Source organism: Bombus bifarius, unplaced genomic scaffold (genome assembly GCF_011952205.1).
Source record: "Bombus bifarius isolate JDL3187 unplaced genomic scaffold, Bbif_JDL3187 scf7180000008233, whole genome shotgun sequence".
Classification (NCBI taxonomy): domain Eukaryota; kingdom Metazoa; phylum Arthropoda; class Insecta; order Hymenoptera; family Apidae; genus Bombus; species Bombus bifarius.
Genome location: NW_022884528.1, coordinates 288,136 through 312,562, shown reverse-complemented (window position 1 = coordinate 312,562; position 24,427 = coordinate 288,136). Strand labels below are relative to the sequence as shown.

Here is a 24,427-nt window from a genome sequence, read left to right as displayed (position 1 = left end):
TTGCATAATCCATATTGATTTTTTCTAAAATGAATTTCTATAACTAATATTGAGATATAAGTAAAGGAAGTTATAAGAGAATCTTCCACATGGAGCAAGAAAGTTTTATTCTACTATAAATTAATAAACTGTAGGAAAAACTTCATGGACTAGAGGATCCAACAGAAGCGTAATGTACAATATAGACAATATTTTTAAAGGATTCGAAGTCGTTGTACATTGTGCAAAACGTTTCCATAGAGTGAAGGAACTACCTATGCTTTTAAAATCTACCTGCATGCGTTCTTTCAGTATGATCCTATTTATAGTAACAAAGAGGTATAGGCTGACTGACATATAAGTGTAACGATGACAGGATACCTCTAATTGATGAAGATTGGGAATTCACTACGAGGTAAGAAGTTTTCATAGAACTTGACCAAATAGCATTTTATTGTGCTACAGGACCACTAGCAACAATTGCGCTACGAAACCATTAGCAACAATTGCGCTAAATAGTCCATTTAAGCGTACCTTCACGAGATCTTATTTCTCCACCACGAAAATTTCATTTTCGGACTTAAATATTGAAAGCTGATGACTGTTTGTGGAATCAACGATAAGATTGGTAAAAAATTTCCGCAGCTTCGACCTTTTGGTTCATCATCTAGCGGTTCTGTTACAGTTTCGCTCATAATGTTATGGTGTGGCGTGGAATACGGATACGGTGTTGAGAGTGGATTACAAGTAATATGTACCTCCCCCATATTCCATTTATTTTTTGTATCACTCGAGTCATTTCCTTGAGTCAATTCCGAAACACACGAAAAAGGTACATTTTCATCTGTGGAGGTGATGGAACGATTAGAAATATTGATTACACGACCTTCTGATGTCAAATTACTTTTACGATGATTAAATACACTATGATCTAACATAGAATTTGATAAATTCATTGATTTTAAAGACGTTTTTCTATAGACTTTTGATCGTGTAAGGGGTTTAATTGTTAATTGTGGTGACGATACTGATCGCACAGAGTAGGAATTAGTACCTCTATTAATATCCATGTGATTTTGCAGAGGATGACAATCGTTACTGTTTGTATTTAAATGTTTATCTTTTATAGATACATCGGGATTGATGGATTGAAGAGTGGATGTAACTGCTGGACTTGTGGGTGTTGTAATAATTTTTTCTTGGGTAATTATGGAATTTTGTATAGTGCACTCGTTAAGATTTGTTTCATTATTATGTTTTATATATTGAGTAGATACAAGATCATGTTCTTTGTAAATATTTTCAGATTTTAATATATGTTTTATAGACTGATTATGTTTGTTTGCCTCATTTATGGAATTGGAAAAAGTAAAGGAAGTTTGAGAACGGATAGAATTATTAATAAGCGCTTCATTAGTTCCTAGTTGGTTAGGTCCAAATGAAGCGTCCATGAACCCTCAGCTTGGGAATCTTGAATAGAATGCACAGGTCAAATCATAATTCTTGAAGCGGCAATATTGCACATCTGTACGTAGCCAATCACCAGAACCTTTCAGATAATCAGTTTGCTCTAAATCACGTGGACAAGTAGCAGCGATTGATTCTTTGTTAGCAAAGATGGTCACAACAAATTTTTTTGGTTTGAAAGTGTTTAGAACACGTCGTATTATTTCCTCATATGATGCTTCTGGAATGTTACTCTCAAATGAAACATATGAAAACTCTGGCTCTGGTGTAATATGAATAGTCATGTAATTTCCCTGTAAAATACATATAATTACTTCTATATGTATTCTTTATATAATGTCAATTTTTTACTTTCCAGCAAGTATACTTACATTTCTAGATACTCCATTCATTGAATATCCACAAGGTTCAAACAAAAAATCATCTATAATCATGTTTGGAATAAGTTTGTCAATTCCTGATTTTTGAGTTGCTTCGTCTGCAGAGGAGCATACATCTCTAGTGAAAAGAGACATTACTTCTGGATCTAAATGAGTCATTAGGATCTCTAAAGTTTGATCTGGTTCTATGGGTTCATCTACAGACTTCTCTTTATTCAAAGTGTATAAATACCAACAATCTGAATCTACAGAGCCTAAACAATAAGCTTCCCCAGCTAGAAAAAAAATTGTAGCAAATTACATTTTCCTTGAAACCTTTTCTTCATCATAATTATAACATTCATTTTATACAATATTACAAAATTTAAATGCATAAACATAAAAAGTATTCTTACCAGGGAAGAATGTATCAAGCAAAGCAACTTCTTCTTCAAATGCTTGATGTGGGGATATTTGTAACTCTGGCTTCTTGTAATTTTTTCTTGAGTAAAATACATTCTGAAACAATAATTACAATTTTATATAACCCACATCTCAATATTTTCTGTTTTTTTTTAAATATAAATAACTTGATCATACATAGTAATAAAATAAAACTAATTGGAATATATATTTACAGGCGATATAAAGACAAGAAGCATTAAATTAAAAATAATTTTGGACAAATGTATTGTCATGTGCTATATCGTGAGTAGGAGAGATCAATAAACCAAGAGGTAGAGATGTATCCTGTATACTAGAGGTTTCCTATATATAGACACATCATTTATCCATGCACTAGGTCAAGTTATATAGCCAAGTACTTTCAACTTCAATTAGTTTGCCTTAAATGGTAATGATTATAAACAAAAATTATAATAGTTTATAATACATTACTCTTGCAGTATAATGCATATATATCAGTAAAATAGACAATTTTTTATATTTTCTTTTATAAAAGTAATGTTTTACATATATTTTAAGTTTAATTAATAAGCTATACTTAAGAAATTATAAAATTTTCTAATTTGTGTATTAGTAACAAAATTAATTAATAATGAAAAATATTGAAGAAGTTTCATACCTCTACTTCTTCAAAGCCAGTATACTCTTTTACAAGTTCCAAAAGGGGCTCCAAACATTGAAGAGGGGTAGTTGTGCCACATGTTTTAAGGATAAGTCTACGCTTTGATAGGAACATGCTGCTTTCACTGTAAAATAAAATTAATACTTATAATATTTTGTATTTAATTCTGGATATGATTTATTATCAATTTTATTTGCAAAATTTATTCTTTATATTAAAATTATATCAAATATATTTTTATTTATATGCTAATATTATTTATATTTCAATCTTTTCCTATAAATTAAAATACAAATAATGGTATTTAATTGTTACATTTTAAGTGGTGTTATAATAATCTATTGCTAAATTCATGTAATTATTTGAAGTTGATTTATATAATTATGTTCAAAATGTAAGATTGAATACAAGGTAAATGTACATTTCCTAAGAATTGTGATTTCATATATGAGCCTGTCAGAAACCAAACCGATTAACTCTACTCTTTATTAATTTCTTAATTCTATTATACAAGTATGCAATTAACATTCAATCTTAAGAAATAAATGATTTACTTCTACAATTTCATTCATGGCAAGATAACATAAATAATAGTAAATTCTAAGGTAAATTTAAAGAACAGTACTGTAACATTATCACATTTCTATACTTTTTAAATATGGAGTTAACTAATTTAGTTTTTGAATGGCTCATATTATAACTTAAATCATTATCATATAATAGGAAGGAAAATTTATATACAGGGTGATTGGTAACTGGTGGTACAAGCGGAAAGGGGGTGATTCTACGCGAAAAAAGAAGTCGAAAATATAGAATAAAAATTTTTCATTTAAGGCTTTGTTTTCGAGAAAATCGACTTTGAATTTTCGCTCGGTACGCGTACACTTTATCACGTCTCGTTATAACGGATCTCGCTGTAGATCGTTGTCTCGATGGAAAAATTAAAAAAAAAGAAAAAAAAATTTTTGTTTAAATTTTTATTCTATATTTTCGACTTCTTTTTTCGCGTAGAATCACCCCCTTTCCGCTTGTACCACCAGTTACCAACCACCCTGTATAATAGGAATATGTTGCAAAATATCTTTACTTTAATTAAAAATGATCAAAATACTTTTAAAATATTAATAATATATATATATTTTGTAAATGTATACACAAACAAATATTTAGAATATTGCATTAAGACTTAGGCAAATGCTTCAGACAAAAGCTAGAGGATATCAAGAGAGAAAGATTATGTTAACAGTTTGTTATTTTAGCAGAATTTTTCAAGGTTATCTCAAGGTCAAATAAATGTCACCATGATCTACCCTCCTTGATTCTTACAATTTTTGGCTAAAACATATTTCAGTATCTTCCATAATTTTCGGAATACTTATCTAAGGAAACTAAAATATGGCATCCTATACATATAATTTTTTAAATCAAAAAGATAGTCATTTAAATATGAATTTACTAATATTATAGAATATTCTAATATGTTTTTATTTATTCATTCCTCAGTTTATTTTAGTCTGCAAAGGAAAGCTTTAATTAATGTTACTAGAATAAACTAATTTTAGATATTATTACATAACTGTTTAAATATTTATTATTTAGCGATTATGAACATTTGCTTAGGACTTAGAGCAACATTTCGAATTCAACTACAAAATTTACTTTATTACGCCTTTTTGTATGACATCATCGTTAATCGATATTTCAGAGGAGTAATGACGACAAAATACACGTGCTTAGCTAAGCTTAAAATTTATTACAAGTTTATTACTTTCCTTTAAATTGAATAAGATTTCAAAGCTAAACACTGAGGATACAAAACAGGAATGAAGAGAAGAGAAATTTCGCTTAAAATTAACATTAAACGATATAACCGAAGGAATTTGAAGGATTTTACAGAAATTGTATTCTTGATTTGTTTCTGAACAGCATTTTTAGTATAAATAATGAATTAAAAGTTATCAAAGAATGGAGGTTATTAAAAGACATTTACTTGGCTTCCACTGTAATATTATTTTTAGTTTCAGATCTAGATGGTATTAGATAAAAATAAAGTAAGACAAAATATGCTTATGTACCTTCCGTAAAATACTTAGAAAACAACTGTAACGATAATTAATCAAATATATTATAATATATTTCAAACATGAAGTATATGTGAAACCCAGAGTTAGAGTGTATTAAGATCATACAATAGTATAATAATGATATTAAGTTCATATGTATGCTTTTGCAATTTTCGTTTGCTCTCCTCTAAAGCATGAAAAATGTGACTTAATATTTAATAAAAATCTGACTCTGAAATCAAAATATACGTATACACGTATGTATAATAATGCATATTATAACAACAATAACAACAACAACAACGATAATAATAATAATTTATTTTTTCAGCCTCCCGGCTATGGAAAGGAACTCGGTGTACAATTGTTATTCTTATTTGCTTTGCATTCTGAACGTTGCATCCTTCAGATACATATATGTGCACATTCTTCTTACCAGACTATTTAACTGTAGTATTAACTCAGCTATTGCCTATCTATCTAATTACACTTATTTAACTCTTATTGTTTAACTCTTATCTGACTATTTAATATGAATCTAGTTATTCTTATTTGCGAATATAATTAAGAAAGTAGAATCTCAGTAGAAAGTTATTTTACCTCCTAGATATTATAGAAAGCATTATACTTTGGATATTTTACATATTTTTTTATATTATGTGCATTCTATTGGGTTGGCAACTATTGATTGCGGATTTTGTCATTAGGTGGTAATGACAAAATCTGCAATCACTTAGTTGCCAATCCAATATATAGTTTCGCACTTTTTAATTTCCTATAAATGCATAATAATTTACGACCTATATATATATATTATAATACTATAATATAATACATACATATAAGATAATACATATATATATATATATATATATATATATATATATAATATCATATATTATTTGTGATTTAGAATAAACCTATTTTATGCTAGTTGATAATATTTGATCAAATCGTATTCTTACTACGGACGCGTTCATAACTTCCACTTGACTATACAAATATCACGATTTCTTCTAGAATTTACTATACATATATTATTTGCGGGTTATCATTGGTATTTCGTATAGACATTGACCCTAGATTTTCTGAGTAAATAAAGATGCACGAATCACATTATTAGTCGAAACGAAACGTGAAAAAAGTCAAGATAAAACGTTAAAGTACAGTGACCACAGACAAGATAACTGTGATACTGATTCAAGTACGATGACATAGAAATATAAATGAATAAAGTATTGATCTCTCCCTAAACGTCGCATTATTTCTCGCAAGCTCCATTTTTTCTAAATTCTTTGCAGTTTCTAAACTTCGCCCTAGAGAAATCCTTACTTTTCTATTAAATCTGAAATTAGTAATCTTCTGAAAGATATTTTGTTCCTCTTTTGTTATAAGACAAAAATTATTCTTGATCTTGATCATTTAAGATTACAAAGGATTAGTGTAATAATAAGGTAATTGTAGTAATAATATTGCAATAATGAAGTAATTATAACAATAAAGCAATAATCAAATTTGATAAAGATTATATAAAAGAATGGCATTTCGTTATTTATCTATGGGAGTATAATTTAAAAGTATTCATAATTTAAAAGATTATATAACGCAATGTCAATTAGTTAATCCAGACTCATAATGCAGTAAACTCTACAACAGTCCGCTCGTGAATGGAGGACTCATTTTAATGTTTAGATCTCAAGTTCTCGGAAATCAGCTGCAATTGCTATTAGTAAACCATCTAGCTCAATAAATAATTACAGTTACAAGTAGTACACTAGTTATGTAGTACACTAATATATAAGTAGTAATTATAATGTCCGAATAAATGGTCACTCTTGCATATGTACATATATTTATTTTGTGTATAAACCTAAAAAATTTTCTAAAAAGAATAAAAAGTTCCATAATTTTCTAGAAAAAGTTGGCATTAAATTATATGTGTCAGTATTATCATTATTCTAGTTTATTAAGTATTATTTATGTATATCATTATTCAAATTTATTTCGTGAATAAATTTAAACAATTCTTGCAATGCATCATGAAACAAAATCTTATTGCAAAATATTCAAAATTAAACAAAAGAGAAAAAGAATAAAAACTCATCCAATAGATGTTTACAATATGTATATATGTTATAGAAATATAATAATCTTTGTGCTTACGGGTTACATTACTCTCTCGTAAAGTAAATCGTTTGATATTAAATTTCATTTGAGAAACAAATCTAGTTTATCTTTTTCACATATATATATATACGTACGTATACTCGCTCATTCACTCACACTTACATACATGGCGATGTGTACACGTTCACATGCCTGTCATATTGTGCAACGCGGAAAAACTGCGATGGAAAAAACAAGTATGAGAAGATCTTTAAAATGTCGAAGCATGACTATAGCGAATTATAAGCACCACAAAGTTTTAATATATAATAAAAGGAAAATATTTTGAATCATTTTATAGAATTTTCTTTAATTTTACTAAATTTTGCAGATGCTGCTATATATAATAAATAAACGTGTACGTTTCCGAATATTATGCATATTGATTCAAACTCCTGGACTTTGTGGATTGATGAAATTTGTATCTTTGACATTAAATGACATCTGATGAACATTTTAAGCACACGGCATGCATTTAATGCTCCCTTATAATTGTTCATACAATTTCTTTAAAGCCACTAAATTTACATTCTTTAATATTCATATGTGTTTTATTAGATAGCAATACATATATCACTATTTATAAAAAAAAATTACATGAAATTACATAAAGTTATAATATTTGCAATAAGTTAAAAAGCAACCAAAATTGTAGTAAATTAGCAATTAGCAATTAGTAGTGCAATTAGCAAAGATTGTAGGCTTTAAGCCTCACTACAATAAATACAAATAATAATGAAGGAGAACAATAAATCAAATCAATAATAACAACAACTCATCAATGTAACCAGCAATTGCATTAAAGATTGACTAAAGCTATCTCAAACCATCAGAAGTAATAAACTTATAATTCGCTAGTACATAGTGGTTGTTTATATGTTTAAAAGGTGCATGTGACCTAAAATCTGAAATAAAAAGAAAGGGAATAGTTTATCAATAACTATCAATAGTAAAAAATTGCCAACTTTTACTGGTTAAAATGGTGTATACATATATTTAATACTTGAACAAAAGATGTGTATTTAATCAAATCTTGCCAAATATGTAAATTGAAAATGTAATAATGAACAATAGAAATTTTATCGAAAGAAATATTACAAATGATAATCTTTAGTTATTAATCAAAATATATATGTCCATTAAAAACTTCACCTGCTTGTGTCAATGATAAGATTATCGTAGACAATACAAGAATTAAAAAAATGTTCATTCATAATAAGCATATATATTAAGTAAATTTACTAATAATGTATTTTTATATATGAAGTTGTTCATTTGTCTGTCTGGCGAATTTGATAAACGATTATCAGATGTAAATTTGAAAAATAAAATTGTGTAGACATCGTATATACCGTGCTTACCTAGTACTCAGGCTTGAGCAAATGTTATTTCAAATAAAGATAAAAAATAATAATTTAAATTAGTTTAAGTACTTCCTTACTTTTATTTTAGAAACAGCACAAGAAAAGCAAGTTTATTTTGTGTTAAGATCAACTAAATTATTTTAAAATAATTTTTTATTTGAATTAAGATACTAAGAAATAAGGAATGGACAGAAATAGTAGCAATAACAAACGAAAAACAATTATAGGAAGTGGCAAACTTCATAAAGGAAAGAATGAAGTTGAATCTGAAGTGACTTTATGCATGAATGAATAGAGAAATCAAAGAAGAACAAACAGGAACGAAACACCAAAGATTGGCACGTACATAGAAAATAATATTATAGTTATTATAAATATCATAGATAAATAGGGATGACAGATTTAGTTCTAGGAAATAGAGAGAAAATGTAAGAGACGAGCACATACAAAAAAAGGGTACTTTAGTGGGCATAAGACTCAATATAATAAACGAATACAATACAGTACAATTTTAAATAAGATAATTATTTTATTATTACCTCTCAAATAAGATTAATAAATAATTTGAATTTTAAATCATTTGCTCCTATTTTAATTTCAATTATCCTTGAATAATGCATATCTCAGATTATAAACAAATCAGTATTTCTGACGTAGATGACAATATTACTATAATAGAGTCAGAATATTACTTCAGGGAACATTTATTCAAATACGGAATATTAGACAAAATAAAAAATTATTTCATTAATTTTGATAAAAAATATTAAAATTATATAATAAATAATAATAGTTCAAAGAAATATCATTTGCTTATAAACTGATACATAGCTATTTCAAAATAACACCTGGCCAAATAAGATATGTATATCATTAAAAAATAAAAAATTTTACAAATTTAATTTAAACGTAATGAATTCTTCCGCATGATATGAAGAAATATCAAAATTCTCTATTGAGATTCTACCTTTTTTATTCATTTTATATTCATAAAATGAAATAATTATATTCATAAAAATATGAATTTACATAAGAATCCGCAATCTAATCATAATTAAACATCAATATTATCGGTAGCCACTAATTTCATGGACATGGCATCACTCATAGTCTAAAGTCTAAAGCTATGCACAAACAATGCGAGGCAGACCCGCGAGGCTGTTTCACCACGCTCGAGTTTCCTCGTGCTGTCACGTAGATATAGTATGCGAGGCAAGCAAGTGAGGCAGAGAGAGCAGTTACGCTTTCGACAAAGTCGTTCAATACGCATCCAAACGAAGCGAGTAAAGAGCTGTGAGCAGAATTGTGCAGATTTACAATCAAATTACCAATTTATGCAACTCTTAATTGTAATTGAAATACAATTACGAAGTACAATGTAATTGAATGAAAATTATGAATTAAGAGCTAATTAAACTTAAAAGATAATAAGAAGAAGGAAGAAGCCACGTAAGGGTTTCAAACAGAAAAACATTATTATCCGTGATGAATATACATAAACATTTATTTCATCTTTTTAAAGTTTTCAGCTGTAATTCAGTTACATTGTATTTGAATTACATCATACTTCAATTACACTCATGATTACAGTAATTAGCAATAGGGATTACAACGTAATTGAATTATTATGTAATTGAAGTACAATGTGATTAAATCACGCAATTAAATTACGGTGTAATTCAATTAGCACAATTGTGCCTGCAGGATACCTTTGATCTCGCCAAAAAGTCGACAATTGTTGGTTCGCCCTGAGACACGTCTCGGAACGAGGCAGCCTCGCGGGTTTGCCTCGCACTATCTGCACATAGCTTAACGATAGAGACGTGTCTCGTTAGCTTCTCCATGCAGACGGTGGTGTCACGTATTCCGGCAATAGCTACTTTATGTTTAACATTTGCATTTTTTCTACTAACTCTAACAGCATTAAAATTATATTTATGTTGGTCCAAAACAATTAATAATTACATATTTATTGAATCTAATGATATTTTTGGTTTAATGCCAGACAGACTCAATATTATTGTTAACATCAATATTATTGCTAAAAATAAAAACGTATAAAAAATATATGAGAAATAAAAGGTGATAGCAAAAGTAATATGTGTTATGTAAGCTAAAACATAGCGTGTTGTATAAAATCGTAATAGTCTTTACATATACGTACGTATATTGTATATCATGCATGCACGCATTAGATACACGTGCTCACTACATACACATGCAATTACACGTATGTAAGTAAAAGTGTATAGAACTTGTAGATAGCAATACATAGTAATAGGATGGATCGCAGAAAAGATATTGATGACTAAGAAAGAGAACTAAATGATCAAACTACAAGTTCAAGTACAATTCCATTTAATCCAATGATATAATTTATATGTTCTTCGTTCGTAATAAATGTCACTGATGAATTGATCGAAGAATTTGCGAAGCTAAAAAATCTGCTATCATATTGTATCAAGTTGTATTAAGTATAAATAAATATTTTATGTTGTCTTTTAAGGAGAATTACAGTGAGTCGCCATACGATTAAATTTAATATAATGTATGTAGTTCTTAAAATCTTGTACGAGCTCCATTCCATTATCAAAATTTGCAAACTTAATAACGACCAGAGAAATAATAAATATATGTGAAACTAAAATCAAAAGTTCAAGTCAAGATATTGGAAAAACACATTGTATGCAATTATGCTGCTATTGTCCTTTTGAGTACCCAAAGAGTACGTGATTAACGCATATGTAATGGCTAAAAAAAGTATGGACATACCATTGTATTTATTATTAGCATTTACATACTAATTAATTGGATCGAAGTGTACTAAATTTTATATCATTTAATAATATGTACCTTCATATGGCTACAAAAATTTCAAAAAAGGCAATGTTAAATTTTAATCTAGAATATTATTTTTTGTACATATTATCTTTAGTATTCGTTATTAATTCCCTCTCATATTGATTATAATTGGTTATTAACTCACATTCGGTCAGTTTCGAACCAATTACATTTTTCTAATGATAAAAGGTATATATCTCGATTTTGAAGAAAATTCTTGCGATTTATCGTTTTAATAGTATGTTAAACGTCTTCTTAAAGCGTTAGAAATCTCTTCTGTTTGCAAAAGTGAGAAAATTCTTTGCATCATAAAGTCATAAAGTGATTTGTGCGAATCACGTGTTTTTTTTATAAACGCAGGAAAATAAACGCACGATAATATGGACTTACTTTGTATTTATAAATGTACATCTGCAAATTTTGCAACAGGAACGTATAAGAAAAAATATTTTTTAAATTGACAATATTTTTCCTCAATTTTTTAATCTCATATTGGATCAAATTCGCGCGGACAAATAAAGTAAAACCAATAGGATTTTATTCGCAGTAAAATAAATAAAAATTTACCAAGAGCAATGAAAGAAGGGAACATTTCATTACGTTGAATTCCAACGGATATACAGGGTATTACGCCGGGCGACTCTTTACCTGGCCCAGGTAATACACCGCGGGCCAGACGGACACCAAACGTCCGCTCCTTCTTACGGCGTACCCTCAATAACCTTAAGCCCCGTCATAAATCGCATTAATTTGCTTGGTAAGGTCCTGCATACCGAACAAATATCTTTTCTAAATCACCTTCTAAAGAATATTGTTTACTACGGCTTGACAAAGGAAAGTTGGGTTTTCCCGCGTACGATGCTTGCTAATAACAACTTTCTATCGAGGGCAGTTAAGACCCTTCCTAGTCCACCAGCCTTCGTTTAACCAATTAACAACGAAGCCTATTTCCGACACACCCATCACGAGGTCAGGTACATGTCCCTCCCGTGACCGTGGCTACGTCCGGTGACCTGCCATGTCACTTCGAGCCCAAACCCATCGTCATAAAGTCAGATTAGAACATTAAGACTATTTCTTATTTTTATTACTTAAGGGCGGCTATAGTAAAAGTCTGGACTAGTGTATTGGGGTTTGTCCCAACATTCCGGACGGGAAATCCCGCTGTCTTTCCTTCTCCGACATATAGAATAAAAAAATTTTTTTTTTAATTTTTCCATCGAGACAACGATCTACAGTGAGATCCGTTATAATGAGACGTGATAAGTGCACGCGTACCGAGCGAAAATTCAAAGTCGATTTTCTCGAAAACAAAGCCTCAAACGAAAAATTGTTATTCTATATTTTCGACTTCTTTTTTCGCGTAGAATCACCCCCTTTCTGCTTGTACCACCAGTTACCAATGACCCTGTATACAAATCAGGATACACCAGAAAATTTTTGAAAATTTTTCATTGTTATTAATCATTGCTTTAAATAAAATTAACGAACTTACAAGCAAGACAACTGAACATAAATGAAATTCGTACATAATTTTAGAATGCGTGGTGGAACTAAATTAAAAATGTGGCCAAAATTTTATCACCGCTTCCAACATAGATGAACAACTTTCAATTGATCTTACATAGTACTATCATATATTATGTGAGCATATATATTATTTTTTTTTATTATGTAACATTCGAGGAAATAATGGGAAATATAACATAGTCGTTGATATTATATTAATAATTAATTTATGATTACTTTTTGCATTTTCCCTCCTAAATATTAAGTACTATTAAATACTGTTTTAAAATATTTATGAATGAAAAATAAACATATTTAAACAAGTTAAAAATAAACTACATAAGGCTAAATAAAATTTGTTTATATTTTAACAATGAAATCCTAACTAAAACTTAAGTTTATCTATAGAACACGCTAACAAATATGTGTACTTGCTATGTGAAATAATCACATTGATATGAAATATATTTTGTTTTAGTTTTGATTTAGTTTCAGTTTTCTGTAAACTAAACCAACCAAGTTTCTTTTTCAAAGCTATTGGACCGAAAAGTAGAAATAAATGAATAGTAAATGAAATATATTTTAAATAATATATAATTTGAGTAATATTAAAATAAATATTGAAGAAATATTAATCAAAAACACTTCCAATATCGTATTTATGCAAATACAATCCTATTAATATTTACATGAAAAAATAAAACTGATAATTTAAAGTGCATCTCCATAGGAGCTAGATTAAGATACATCTGGTATATGTAATTAACTATGAGGAATGATTAGATTAGATTAGATATTCCAAACAGCAATGTATATTCATCACTAATACAATACACACCAAATAAAATAACAGTACTCAAGATATTCTAATAATTACCTATTTTTAGTATTTATCTTATTCCAAGATGAATGATTTTTATCAGTATTCAAAATAAATAAAAATATGTGTAATATCTTCCCAAATTAACATAAAAGAATGGAAATAATTATATAACTTCGATTATTTTGCATCAATTAATGTTTAAAATTATAAATAATGTAAAATATTAAATACTAATAAAGCAGGTGATATATTAACGAAATAACGAAGTAATAATTCATAAGATATTAAAAGTAAAATTGTATTAAAAATATTGTTATACCGAAATGTAAAAAGACGTAAATAAAAAATAAGAAAACATGAAACAAATTTTTTGTCATGAACAATTTTGTCTCTAAAAAGTTGTAATTTAAAAATGATATGTTTAAAGAATCAGCATTGAAAACTGTGATAATATTCGTTTACTCGATGATTTTCCTCGACTTAAAAATGTTATCAATAATTAATTTATTAATAAACAAATACTTTATTTCATATATTTCCTTTTCAAGAACATATTTTACTATGAAATTCACTACATATTTAATCCTATTACATTCTTTGATTCATTTTCATTTTGACCCAATTATATTTTTATCGTTAATATAGTGTCGCTAATATAACCTCATTGTTGATGCGACATTAAATTTTAATTAAAATGAAAATTTCTTAAATCTGAAGGAAAAGCGAAATAATCGTCATCGATATATATGATTTTTCATTTCAGCTCTTTGCTATACATATACATATATCTATTAAATCTTTTTCTTTGTTAAAACGAGCGAGAAGAATTTCCTTTCCCGCTTAATTTACATTATTGAATTCTGTTTTTTATAGTATTATTATGAAATAGAATTCCAAGGATTTATTTAACTCCACCGTGTTCTTTTCGTCATTACCAATCCAATCATATTTTTCTGTTATCTTAGAGCATCTCAAGTTTGAGCAAAATATGAAAAAACTGCTATTGGTATAAATGATTTTTTGTTTTAATTTTATGCTAAACATTTGCTTGAAACATTAAAAATCTTTCTGTTGATTTAGATCAAAATAAGATTAACAAATATATAATAAGTAATAAGTATAAAATACAAATAGATAAGTATAGAAATTCTAGGATCTTAGGGTTAATATTTCTGTTGCTGAAAAAAAAGATAAATGAAAAAAAGCTATTTATTCTTTCCTAGTCTAATTTTCATTGGTTTCTCTGATTTTATAAAGTGTTTCTTTCTTTTATAGCTGTTTTGTTAAATGCTTAATAATATAAATTACATCTTTTCCTTGACTCAACATAAATTTAAAAAAGAAGAGATCTTCGCAATAATTTCATAAAGTTTGGAGAAAATTATAGTACTTCTAGTAGGTACTATGATACTTTCTTTGTATCCCTGGTTTCTGCAATGGGCCTGTGTATAGGCTTTATTCTTCTAACACATTTTTTGATAACTTAATAAAACAATATGTAAGTTAATTTATTTATGTTTTATTATAATGTTTATATAACATTTACGCGTTATTTCACTACTTAGTACATAATGAGTTAACTTCTCAATTGTTTTGTTCGATCTGCCTATTGCTTGAAAAGGTTTTTACGAAGATAGATATTTTTATTGATTGCTTTAAAATGCTAGTGTGTATTAAATACGTGCAAAAATTTTAGTCTGTTTTTCAAACGTTAATATATGATTACTTTTCAGCAATACCATTTCCCGCCTTTTTGTGCAATTGTTTGGTTCTTATTGATCTGCCTGAAATGCCAACTCCATGATCGATTGGTGACAATAATTTCACAAAACAACAATGAGCATAATGACAATAACGCTAGGCTGCGTGTAATTCGAATCCTTAACTTGGGTTGGAAAATTCTTGCGCGCGCGGCGTACTTTCCAGATTGGACAGATGAATCAACACTTATTCAAGTCGATATAGCACTTTTTAACCGAACACTTTCGAAATGTTGCAGAAATACGAAAATGACCCAGTTATCTTTTTTTGACGGAATCCGAAACTTGACAGAAAGTCATACAAATTGGAGGAAAATATTTCGATTATAATTAAAAACATTCGGGCAATTTAGACACATAAAAATAAGACTTTGTAAATACTTGAATCTAAATTTGGGAATTTAAATTTTATCTCCACGAAGGCTGAACTTCACCTTTCAAGCAATAAATGAACCTATTACCTGTGCCAAATGTTACTAAAGAGACGGAATTACATAACGATATTTTCATACTATTTTTGGTTTGCGAGTTATTTGTTATTTAGCAAAGCTTCCGCGTAGTAATTAAAATATTTGAGATTTTACAGCTTTGGAATTTATATTCCTCTATCAAAAATAGATATTTCGTTTATTTTTTCTTGTTCAGTACAAAACTTTATACTATTATTTATCAGTTGATAGATTTTATGTTCCACACCTTCGCGCGCGTTTCGATTTCGATATAATCATTGACACGTAATATCACAACAGTGTTTCGATTTCTCTAGCGATTTCTTGATAAAACAAATCTTCTAATTGATATAGGAACTAATAAAAATTATTATCTTATCTATTGTTAAATATTTTGCTAGATAATTGACTTTTCGTTGAGGCGATATAGTTTAAATAAATGTGTAGAAACGATTTCTTAATCGTACTTTCAACAAACGGTATGCATAATCTACGAAAATTAAAGAATAATTTGTTTATATATCCAAGCAAATACAGAGATAATTAATAATTAACACATTTAAGAAAAAAGAAACGTAGATATTGATCAAATTGATAAAGATACTTTTGAAACTATTTAAATTCACATTTATTTCGAAAAAAGAAAAGGTGTTATAAACTATTATATATATATGTCGGGTTTACATTAGAATTAGGGTTAGGGGCGTGAAACGAATCTTCGTTTGGGTTACACGTTGTCGTTATGCAATGGAGAAGACATTGACTAGTGCAAATACGATTATTATAGAACCGGACAAGTAACCGCGGTAGTTAGGTGCTCGAGAAACTAATGACAATGATCCTAGGTTCAATAACGAATCCGCGGTCGACGGGATGATAGATGAACGTACTCACAAAATCTAAGTCGGACGCGTAATATTCACTGGTCGTAAAGAGTTACTCCTTTCATCAATGAGATCGCGAGAAAGAATGTCTTTCCCGTCCCGATCATGCCACAGAGGAAAACTATAATGGGGTGTGTCTAAGGACACGAGATCATCGGATTCGTCGAGAAAAGCCTTCGTTCAGAAAGTAAGGGAAATTGGCGTTGTTAATTGGTCAATCTCCATATCGGTGGTTAGAAAAAGATGCTAGCCGCCCTCGAGGGAAAGTTGCTAGTGGGAGACGCCGCTCGTTGAAAAATATGTCTCCCCTATCTTCCCGTAGTTGGGACAAAGACTGTTTGTCTGTTTGAAGGACTTTAGTTAACTAAACCTTAAGATTTATAACGGGCCCTCGAGCTAGCCGAACATGTACTGCGGAGACGCATCGACATCTGGCAATCATCTTACTCGAAGAATAGGGTCTGCGTGTGGCGAGCCACAGGACAGAAACCGTTGGAATGTTTACTGTCGCGTGTCGCCAGGAATATTTCTTTTAAGGAGAGCTATAGAATTACTCCATACCTTTGTTAGACAAAGCGTTCATCCCGTGACCGCGGCTACGTTCGGCGACTGACTGTCGCCTCGAGCCCAAGCTCATTATCACGACTCTCGAACAATTACAATCGGGTTGAATAACTACAATTGTTCAATTACAGCTATAGTAGACTCTAGGTTACAATGTTGCGGGATTATCCAAAATTCCAAAGGCTCCGGTGTTCTTTCATCTCCGACATATATTATACTTTTATATACTATATTTTATTATTTTGTACTTTATATACTTATCATATTGTTAATATTTTTCAAAATTATATTAAATATGCATATCTATAATATAGATTATACTATGCTTTAAGTCTCACTACAATAAACAAATACTAATAATAATTATTATTATTATATTTTACGTATTTCTTGTTTTAAAAACTACTGCGTACACAGTGTTTCACTAATTCTATATTATAATATTATAATTGATAAGTATCATAAAATTTGTTCTTTTCATTTCATTGTACGGAGATTTTATATTTTGTACTCTACGTGCATTCCAAAACTACAGCTTGATAATCTTGAAAGAATTCGCATGCTATTTTAAAGGTCTTATCATCTCAAGCAAGAAAGTTAATAAGAGTTTACAATTTATCTCATTGCTTGCAAAATATGTTTGATGATGAACATTGCTTCCGCTTTCCTTTGTTCTCCAATATTTTATTTCTTTTCTCTCCCTTTCATTCTAACGATTAAATTTTACATTTGCTATATTTTAATATGCGCTTAGTACACTTTATTTAAAATTAAAAGTACAGATATATGATTAGGAGCTTTGTTTCTTCCATAAAAACTTAATATACAGGATATTTAAAAGTAAAAAATCTATTACTTTATGGTCTTATACCATATTCATCAAGAAGAATAAAAAAATATTTAATCAAGAATTGTTTTTACTGCAAGATTAATGTTTTTAGTTTAACATGTAATTTTGTACCTTTCTATAAAAATAGTTTATAAGCACGATTTACTCGTCCAAAATGAACAATGTAGTTGGATTACATAAATAAATAGAACAAGGCAACAATATTTAGAAATATTAGGTTGTCCGAAAAGTTTCTTTCGTTTTATGAGGAAATAATGGATGCACAATATTTTCCATTTTATATTATTTTATCGAATTACGTATGACCCATTTTGTTCTATCAAAATAAAGATCACAACGTTCGACAAATTAGGTTTCATGTATAAAGATGCATCGTTGTAAAAGGCATGTCTGTAAAAGAAAGACACTTTTTGGACAATCACTTTCAAATATGTAGATAATAATATGTAGATATGGCACGTCAATTCATAATTTAAATACTTGAAAGTCAAAAACGTAACTTTAGAAGTGTTATGTTCGAGTGCAAGGAAAACATCAACTAAGCATTTATTTAAAAAGAATCAGAAATAAAATTGTACACCTTCGTTGATATTAGTGATAATCTTTAGCTGTAGTATGATATATTCTCCTGGATCTCTTTAATCAGTATATGTAAATACATATCTCTAAATTGACTTATTTACTTCTATTTAACGTGCTATTTTACATCTATTTAAATTACTCACAAATATAATATTGATTAATCATTTTTTTACCCCTCTAAATGAGTACTGTAAGCTCACTAAGTTTCAGATTTTATTGTAAAAAGATAAATTTTGGATTCCAGTTTTAAATGTGTTAAAAACGTAAATTAAACACTTCTATTATCACTTATAATAGTAATTCCAACAACAATAACAATAATAATTATAATAGTAATAATAATAATGATAATAATGATAATAATGATAATAAAGTAGTTTAGTATGATAAAATAGTCGCTTATCGACTTTTGCCTGTTACGACCTTATCTCAGTGCAAAGATTTTTCTTATTTTCTATTCCTATTATCTCTCATTACTGACTATTATTAAGCACTCCTGTAGTTATTTTTAACGCTTTAATTCCTGTATATTTTAACATTTTAATTACTCCAAATTTCCTTAAAAGATATGGAGAATACACAAAAATGTTTCAGATAGCAAGTGTAGAATATCACTAGAAGCAACTCACATTTATTCGATTTTCCTATGACCTTGAAGAAACTTTGAATTTTTCCATCGGAAATCGATATTTTCTATTCCATATGTTTATAACGAATACTAAAACGTTTTGAAAACATCATTTACTTTTGGCCTTTAAGCGAACCATCCCTGAGATAGAAACTTTCGAAGCTCACAGGTTGCCGACATTCGTATTACCTGATATACAATTGTTTAAAAAGGTTCTTACATGATACTTATATCTATGGATTGATTTAATTTTGTTGCCATCCTTGAAATTGTTATATTTCAATTTTGCCTCTATTTCAATAAACAAAACAAATTTTTAATGTTTTAAGAAATCGTTTCACATGGAATTGTAACGATAAGTCGCATAACTTTTTTTACTGTGTATTTCTAAACTTTTGTTTCAGGTTTTTAAAGCCTTTCGGAAATTTACAATGGAAGAATTCACAATGGAGCAACGAATAAAAAGTAATTAGAAAATAGGGATTGATTACTCTTCGTGACATTACACTAAACAGTAATCTTTATAGAATACAACCTACGTTGATGAATAGCTCTTGGGTTTTCACTTATCCGAAAACCTGGTGTTCTGTTTAACATACCCATTGAGCTGAAAATGGGGCTCATCTCCCATTAGAATAGCGTTAGAACAATGGAACACTGAATTTGAAAATAAAATCCAATTATTTTTGCTCGTTGTTCCACTGTGAACATTTCCATTATAAATTTTCAAAAAACAAACTTTATAAATCTGAAACAAAAATTTACATATATACAATAAAAAGGAAGTTATACAACCTTTAAACGGATAAATGACCTTTGTGCCACCTTGTGCTAATAACAAATTAATAATAATAATATATTATTATTATTTTCTGAGCTTTCAAGATATTTTCCAAAGTTAACAAAATACAACTGGTTCGGTAATAGAACTAATGGAAAAAGTATCATATGTATTATGATATATAAGGAATGGTTTATAGAAGTTTTACTTTAAACTGAGATAATACAACCTTTTTGTGATTGATTAAGATTTAAACATTACAAATTATAAAAACATGACTGAGTTAATTCTCAATATAATGGTTTGTGTTCAGACAACAGGCTGCAAGCTGTTAATATATGCATGTTGTATGTATGTACACATACATATATTATATATGGACGTTTCTGCATTCAACACAATGCAACGACTCACATGTATTAAATCACATGTTCTATTTTTTATAAAGAAACAATTTTAAAATTCAGTACACTTTCAATATCAATGTTATTTTAAAATTGTTTTTTTATTTCGTTTGGGGGGCTGAACATGCGTTCTTTCATCTTCTTTAAAATTTTCAAAATATTGCTTATCATGATATTAAAACATTATTTCTTTTAAAAATTGTACTTTTAGCTTTTACAATATTTCGTCTTGTTAGCTACTTTTAAAAGATTTAGATCTTTGAACTTTCCTGTTTTTTCAATTATGTCTTTACTCTACTTATTATGTTCTATAATCTTCATATGGAAATGTCTGCTTGAATGTTTAAGATAACTCCTTTAGATTCTATCAACCAATATTTACAATGTACATACAGTCAGTCACGAAAGTTTTCATATACTCTATAACAAGGCTATTTTTATTAAAATAAAATTTTATCGCAACGGTAGAAGTATACTCAATGCACACACGAGTAATTATGTAGGAGCAACGTATAATATATGTATAGGACTTATATAAGAGCTACATAAGAGTAGTAAATATAGTTTATTTTAAGCGAAGTAAGCTAAAAATTAATTTATAATTAAAAACAGAACACGATTTCCAGAAAATATCAACTGTAGTTTTAAATAAAAAGACTGTATAAACACAATTATTTCTTTTGATCTGTTCGAATATTTTTGTACAATTTTGCTACAAAAGTTATTAAATTGTTACTTCACACTTACTAAATATAAAATATAAAATGACCCTGTTCTAGGGTATATGAAGACTTTATATTGACTATAAGACTTTATATTCATTAATAGTTAAATATTGTTTGTCTATTAATTTAAGTCAAACAAAATGTCAAATTGCGAATGCTTTCTTGTTTCATGAATTCTTTATCTCACACAGTACACTGGATACATACGAAATTCGAATCACTTCCTTTTATGAATTTAAATTTACAATCAATTAATCATTCTGTGGTCACAGCAACACATGATATTGGTCATACTACTCATGATTTTCTAAATCTAAATCTTGTCTAAATCTTTTGACGATATTAACCTTGAAAATAAACAATATAGTAGACCTGCAAATATTTCAACAAATCTAGAATGACAGTAGTCTTTCGAAACTAATATTTAAAAAATTTTGTCTCGTTGACAAAAGCGACGCATTAAAAATGTAAGTTCCTATTTGGTATAGTCTAGGTAAGATATTGAAAGGTATAAACCATGTGACAAGATAAGGAAATGGTTGAGGGAAAGTAGACCGAAAAGTAAAACAAAAGACAACGGAAATATGCATGTATATTGTATATATCACCGTTTCTGCGAAGATAAGATGTGTAATATGAGAAACCGCGATAGGGTCGATAAAACATTTAGTTGAACATTGTGTAGCCATGGAAAGAATGAATTTAGATGTGGAAGAAATTTTGCAAGATGGGAGGTAATTGAAAAAGATTTACATTAGAGATTATGTTATGTAAGTACAAAAGTAGACTCTTTAATGACGTAGTGTGCAAAGGAATACATATGAATGATGGATGAGGATATGGATATTCAAGATATTTTTGTAAACCAAGTCCGATTTCTTTTAAAACAATTTCTAGTCCGTGAAGTTAGAATTTAATGAATACATATTCTACAATGTAATTTCATTATTGCTCTTAAGACTAGTTCAGATACGCTCCAGTACAGTAGGCACGTAGCAATTTACACTGTTTACTTTGGGAAAGATCACAACGGATGATTGCGATTCAGCCTCGTTTCATCCACAGTGATCCTCTAAAGCGAACAGTGTAAATTCGACTTTACCTGCTACTTCCCTACTGTACTGATCGTGTCTGAATCAAGCTTTATGGAAGACGTGGAAATGGTATTAGGGGCAATGGGACAGGTTCGAGGAAATAGAGACACTAAGAAAGATAAAAAAAGGATGAGGGAGGGAGGGAGGCAGGGAGAGAGAAAGCAAGGAAAGAGAGGGAAAAACAAAGGGGTTAACGGCAATAAGAAGAAAGAGAAACAAAAGCAATATTAAACTCCGGGAAGAAATTAAATAGGAAGTATGGCGGAAAGAGAGAGTGAAAGAATTTAAATAGTATGATAGGCGTTATGTGAGATATATATATATATATCATCAATTCAATATATATATATATATGACGCATTAAACTGTAAAAAATGAAAAGTACGTTGTATACCTCAATTTCATATAGCTACTGTAAAACGCAGAAAGTTTTTCAAAAACGCAGGAGCAGGACAAATGTTAAACTCAAAAATCATATATAAATAAATGTCATGTAATGTCTCCACATGTAACCAGTGAAAATCTAAAATACGTAATTTATAGACGTAAAGTATATAGTATGAATGAAAGTATAGGTAGAGAAAAATGAATGAAGAAAGGTAAACATAGAAAATAAGAAAAAATATAAATAAAAGCTAGAAGTCCTAAGCCAACAGGTAAGAACTACATATATATAACAAATAAATAAATAATAAATGATACTATCGCCCTTAAATATTCGGACATCTTAATCAATTCATAATAGTACTAAATTAAATACAAGACTTACCCTTCGACGTACTATCGGTTTCAAATATCAGTATTCAAATCAATTTCGATATCGATTTCTTTCTGCTATATATTGGTTTGTAACATATGAAATGCCCGTTAGATTGCGTCAAATTCTTTATTCAGATTATATCAAAAAGTATGTTAATTTCTTACAATATAATTTAAACAAAATTAAATATCGATCTATGTTGTTTCTTTCCCTGTATTCTTTTGTTTGGAATATTGTTGGATGTTAGGAGTATTCTCTATCTATAATAAAACAGTGAATATTCTAGTCTAGTATTATGCAAAATTTTTATGTATAAGTCTAAGTATATTCCTTTTCGTATCTTTTATTTTCGCGCTGGTTGATGAAATAATTCAGTATTCCGTTGTTTCTAAGATGAATGTGTCATATCAATAAATATATTTCTTATACACGAAAAACAATTATTTGCTTTCCTTTATTTTCTATCATTATTTGTAATGATCAAATATTTGGTAAATAAATAATTTGGAAATGATATGTCTGAAATTTATGGATTTATTCATCTGCAGTTTTGGAATTTATTTGCAAACAACTTTATTTTCAAATTATTTTATTTGGAGTAATTATTTGATTTACTTATTCATCATTTTTATTTGAAATAAAAGATGTTAAATCCTGTTTAGAACTTTTTCTATTCGATTTATATAGCTTACATAAAGAGCTTCTTAAACAATAAAACAATTTTACAACGTTATTATGAACACCAATTTTCTTACAACATTAGTTCTTAAAAATCAATGTTTTTATACACGATCATAAAGAATAGAATTAGTCAGAGGTCTTTTTATCTCGCAGTTTTTCATTACGTTATATTTTATGAAAAATAGAAAAGTGTTTGGATAATTTTATGCAGCAATGCATATAGAAATAAGTTTGTAATATTTACAAGAATTAATTTTTATTAAATATTAATTTAAATAGAAAGATGAGTGACGAGAAAATTTAGTAAAACGAAGTTCCATTTCTTAGTCAGTGGGACTATAAATAGAGTTTATCTTTCTATTTATATAAGATTCTGTTTAAAAATTTGAAGTTAACCTTCATAGGACTCCTCAAGATTATCACAAAGTCAATATCAGCATCATCTGTTTACCTTGATATGCTACAACCTTTGTCTAAAATATTTTTTCGCATCTTCCACATTCTTGCAGATATTTGTCATCGAAGAGTAAAATAAAACACTGTGATTATATCTGATTCATATGATTAACTGATTCAACTGTTATAAATTACTAATAAGTAGAATGCG

The 24,427-nt window shown here is 28.5% G+C and overlaps 1 protein-coding gene across 1 annotated transcript in view; it reads right to left on the bottom strand.

The window, feature by feature from the left end:
- Positions 1-1,186: 1,186 nt before the first annotated feature.
- LOC117211448 (S-adenosylmethionine decarboxylase proenzyme) overlaps positions 1,187-24,427 on the bottom strand; it is a 29,370-nt gene continuing 6,129 nt past the window's right edge. Inside the window, exons 3-6 of the mRNA XM_033455325.1 lie at positions 2,890-3,016; positions 2,222-2,324; positions 1,818-2,101; positions 1,187-1,739 (exon numbers count right to left, since the gene is read on the bottom strand). Coding sequence (XP_033311216.1) covers positions 1,437-1,739; positions 1,818-2,101; positions 2,222-2,324; positions 2,890-3,016 — 817 coding nt within the window. The 3' untranslated portion in view covers positions 1,187-1,436. The remainder of the gene's footprint in view (positions 1,740-1,817; positions 2,102-2,221; positions 2,325-2,889; positions 3,017-24,427) is intronic.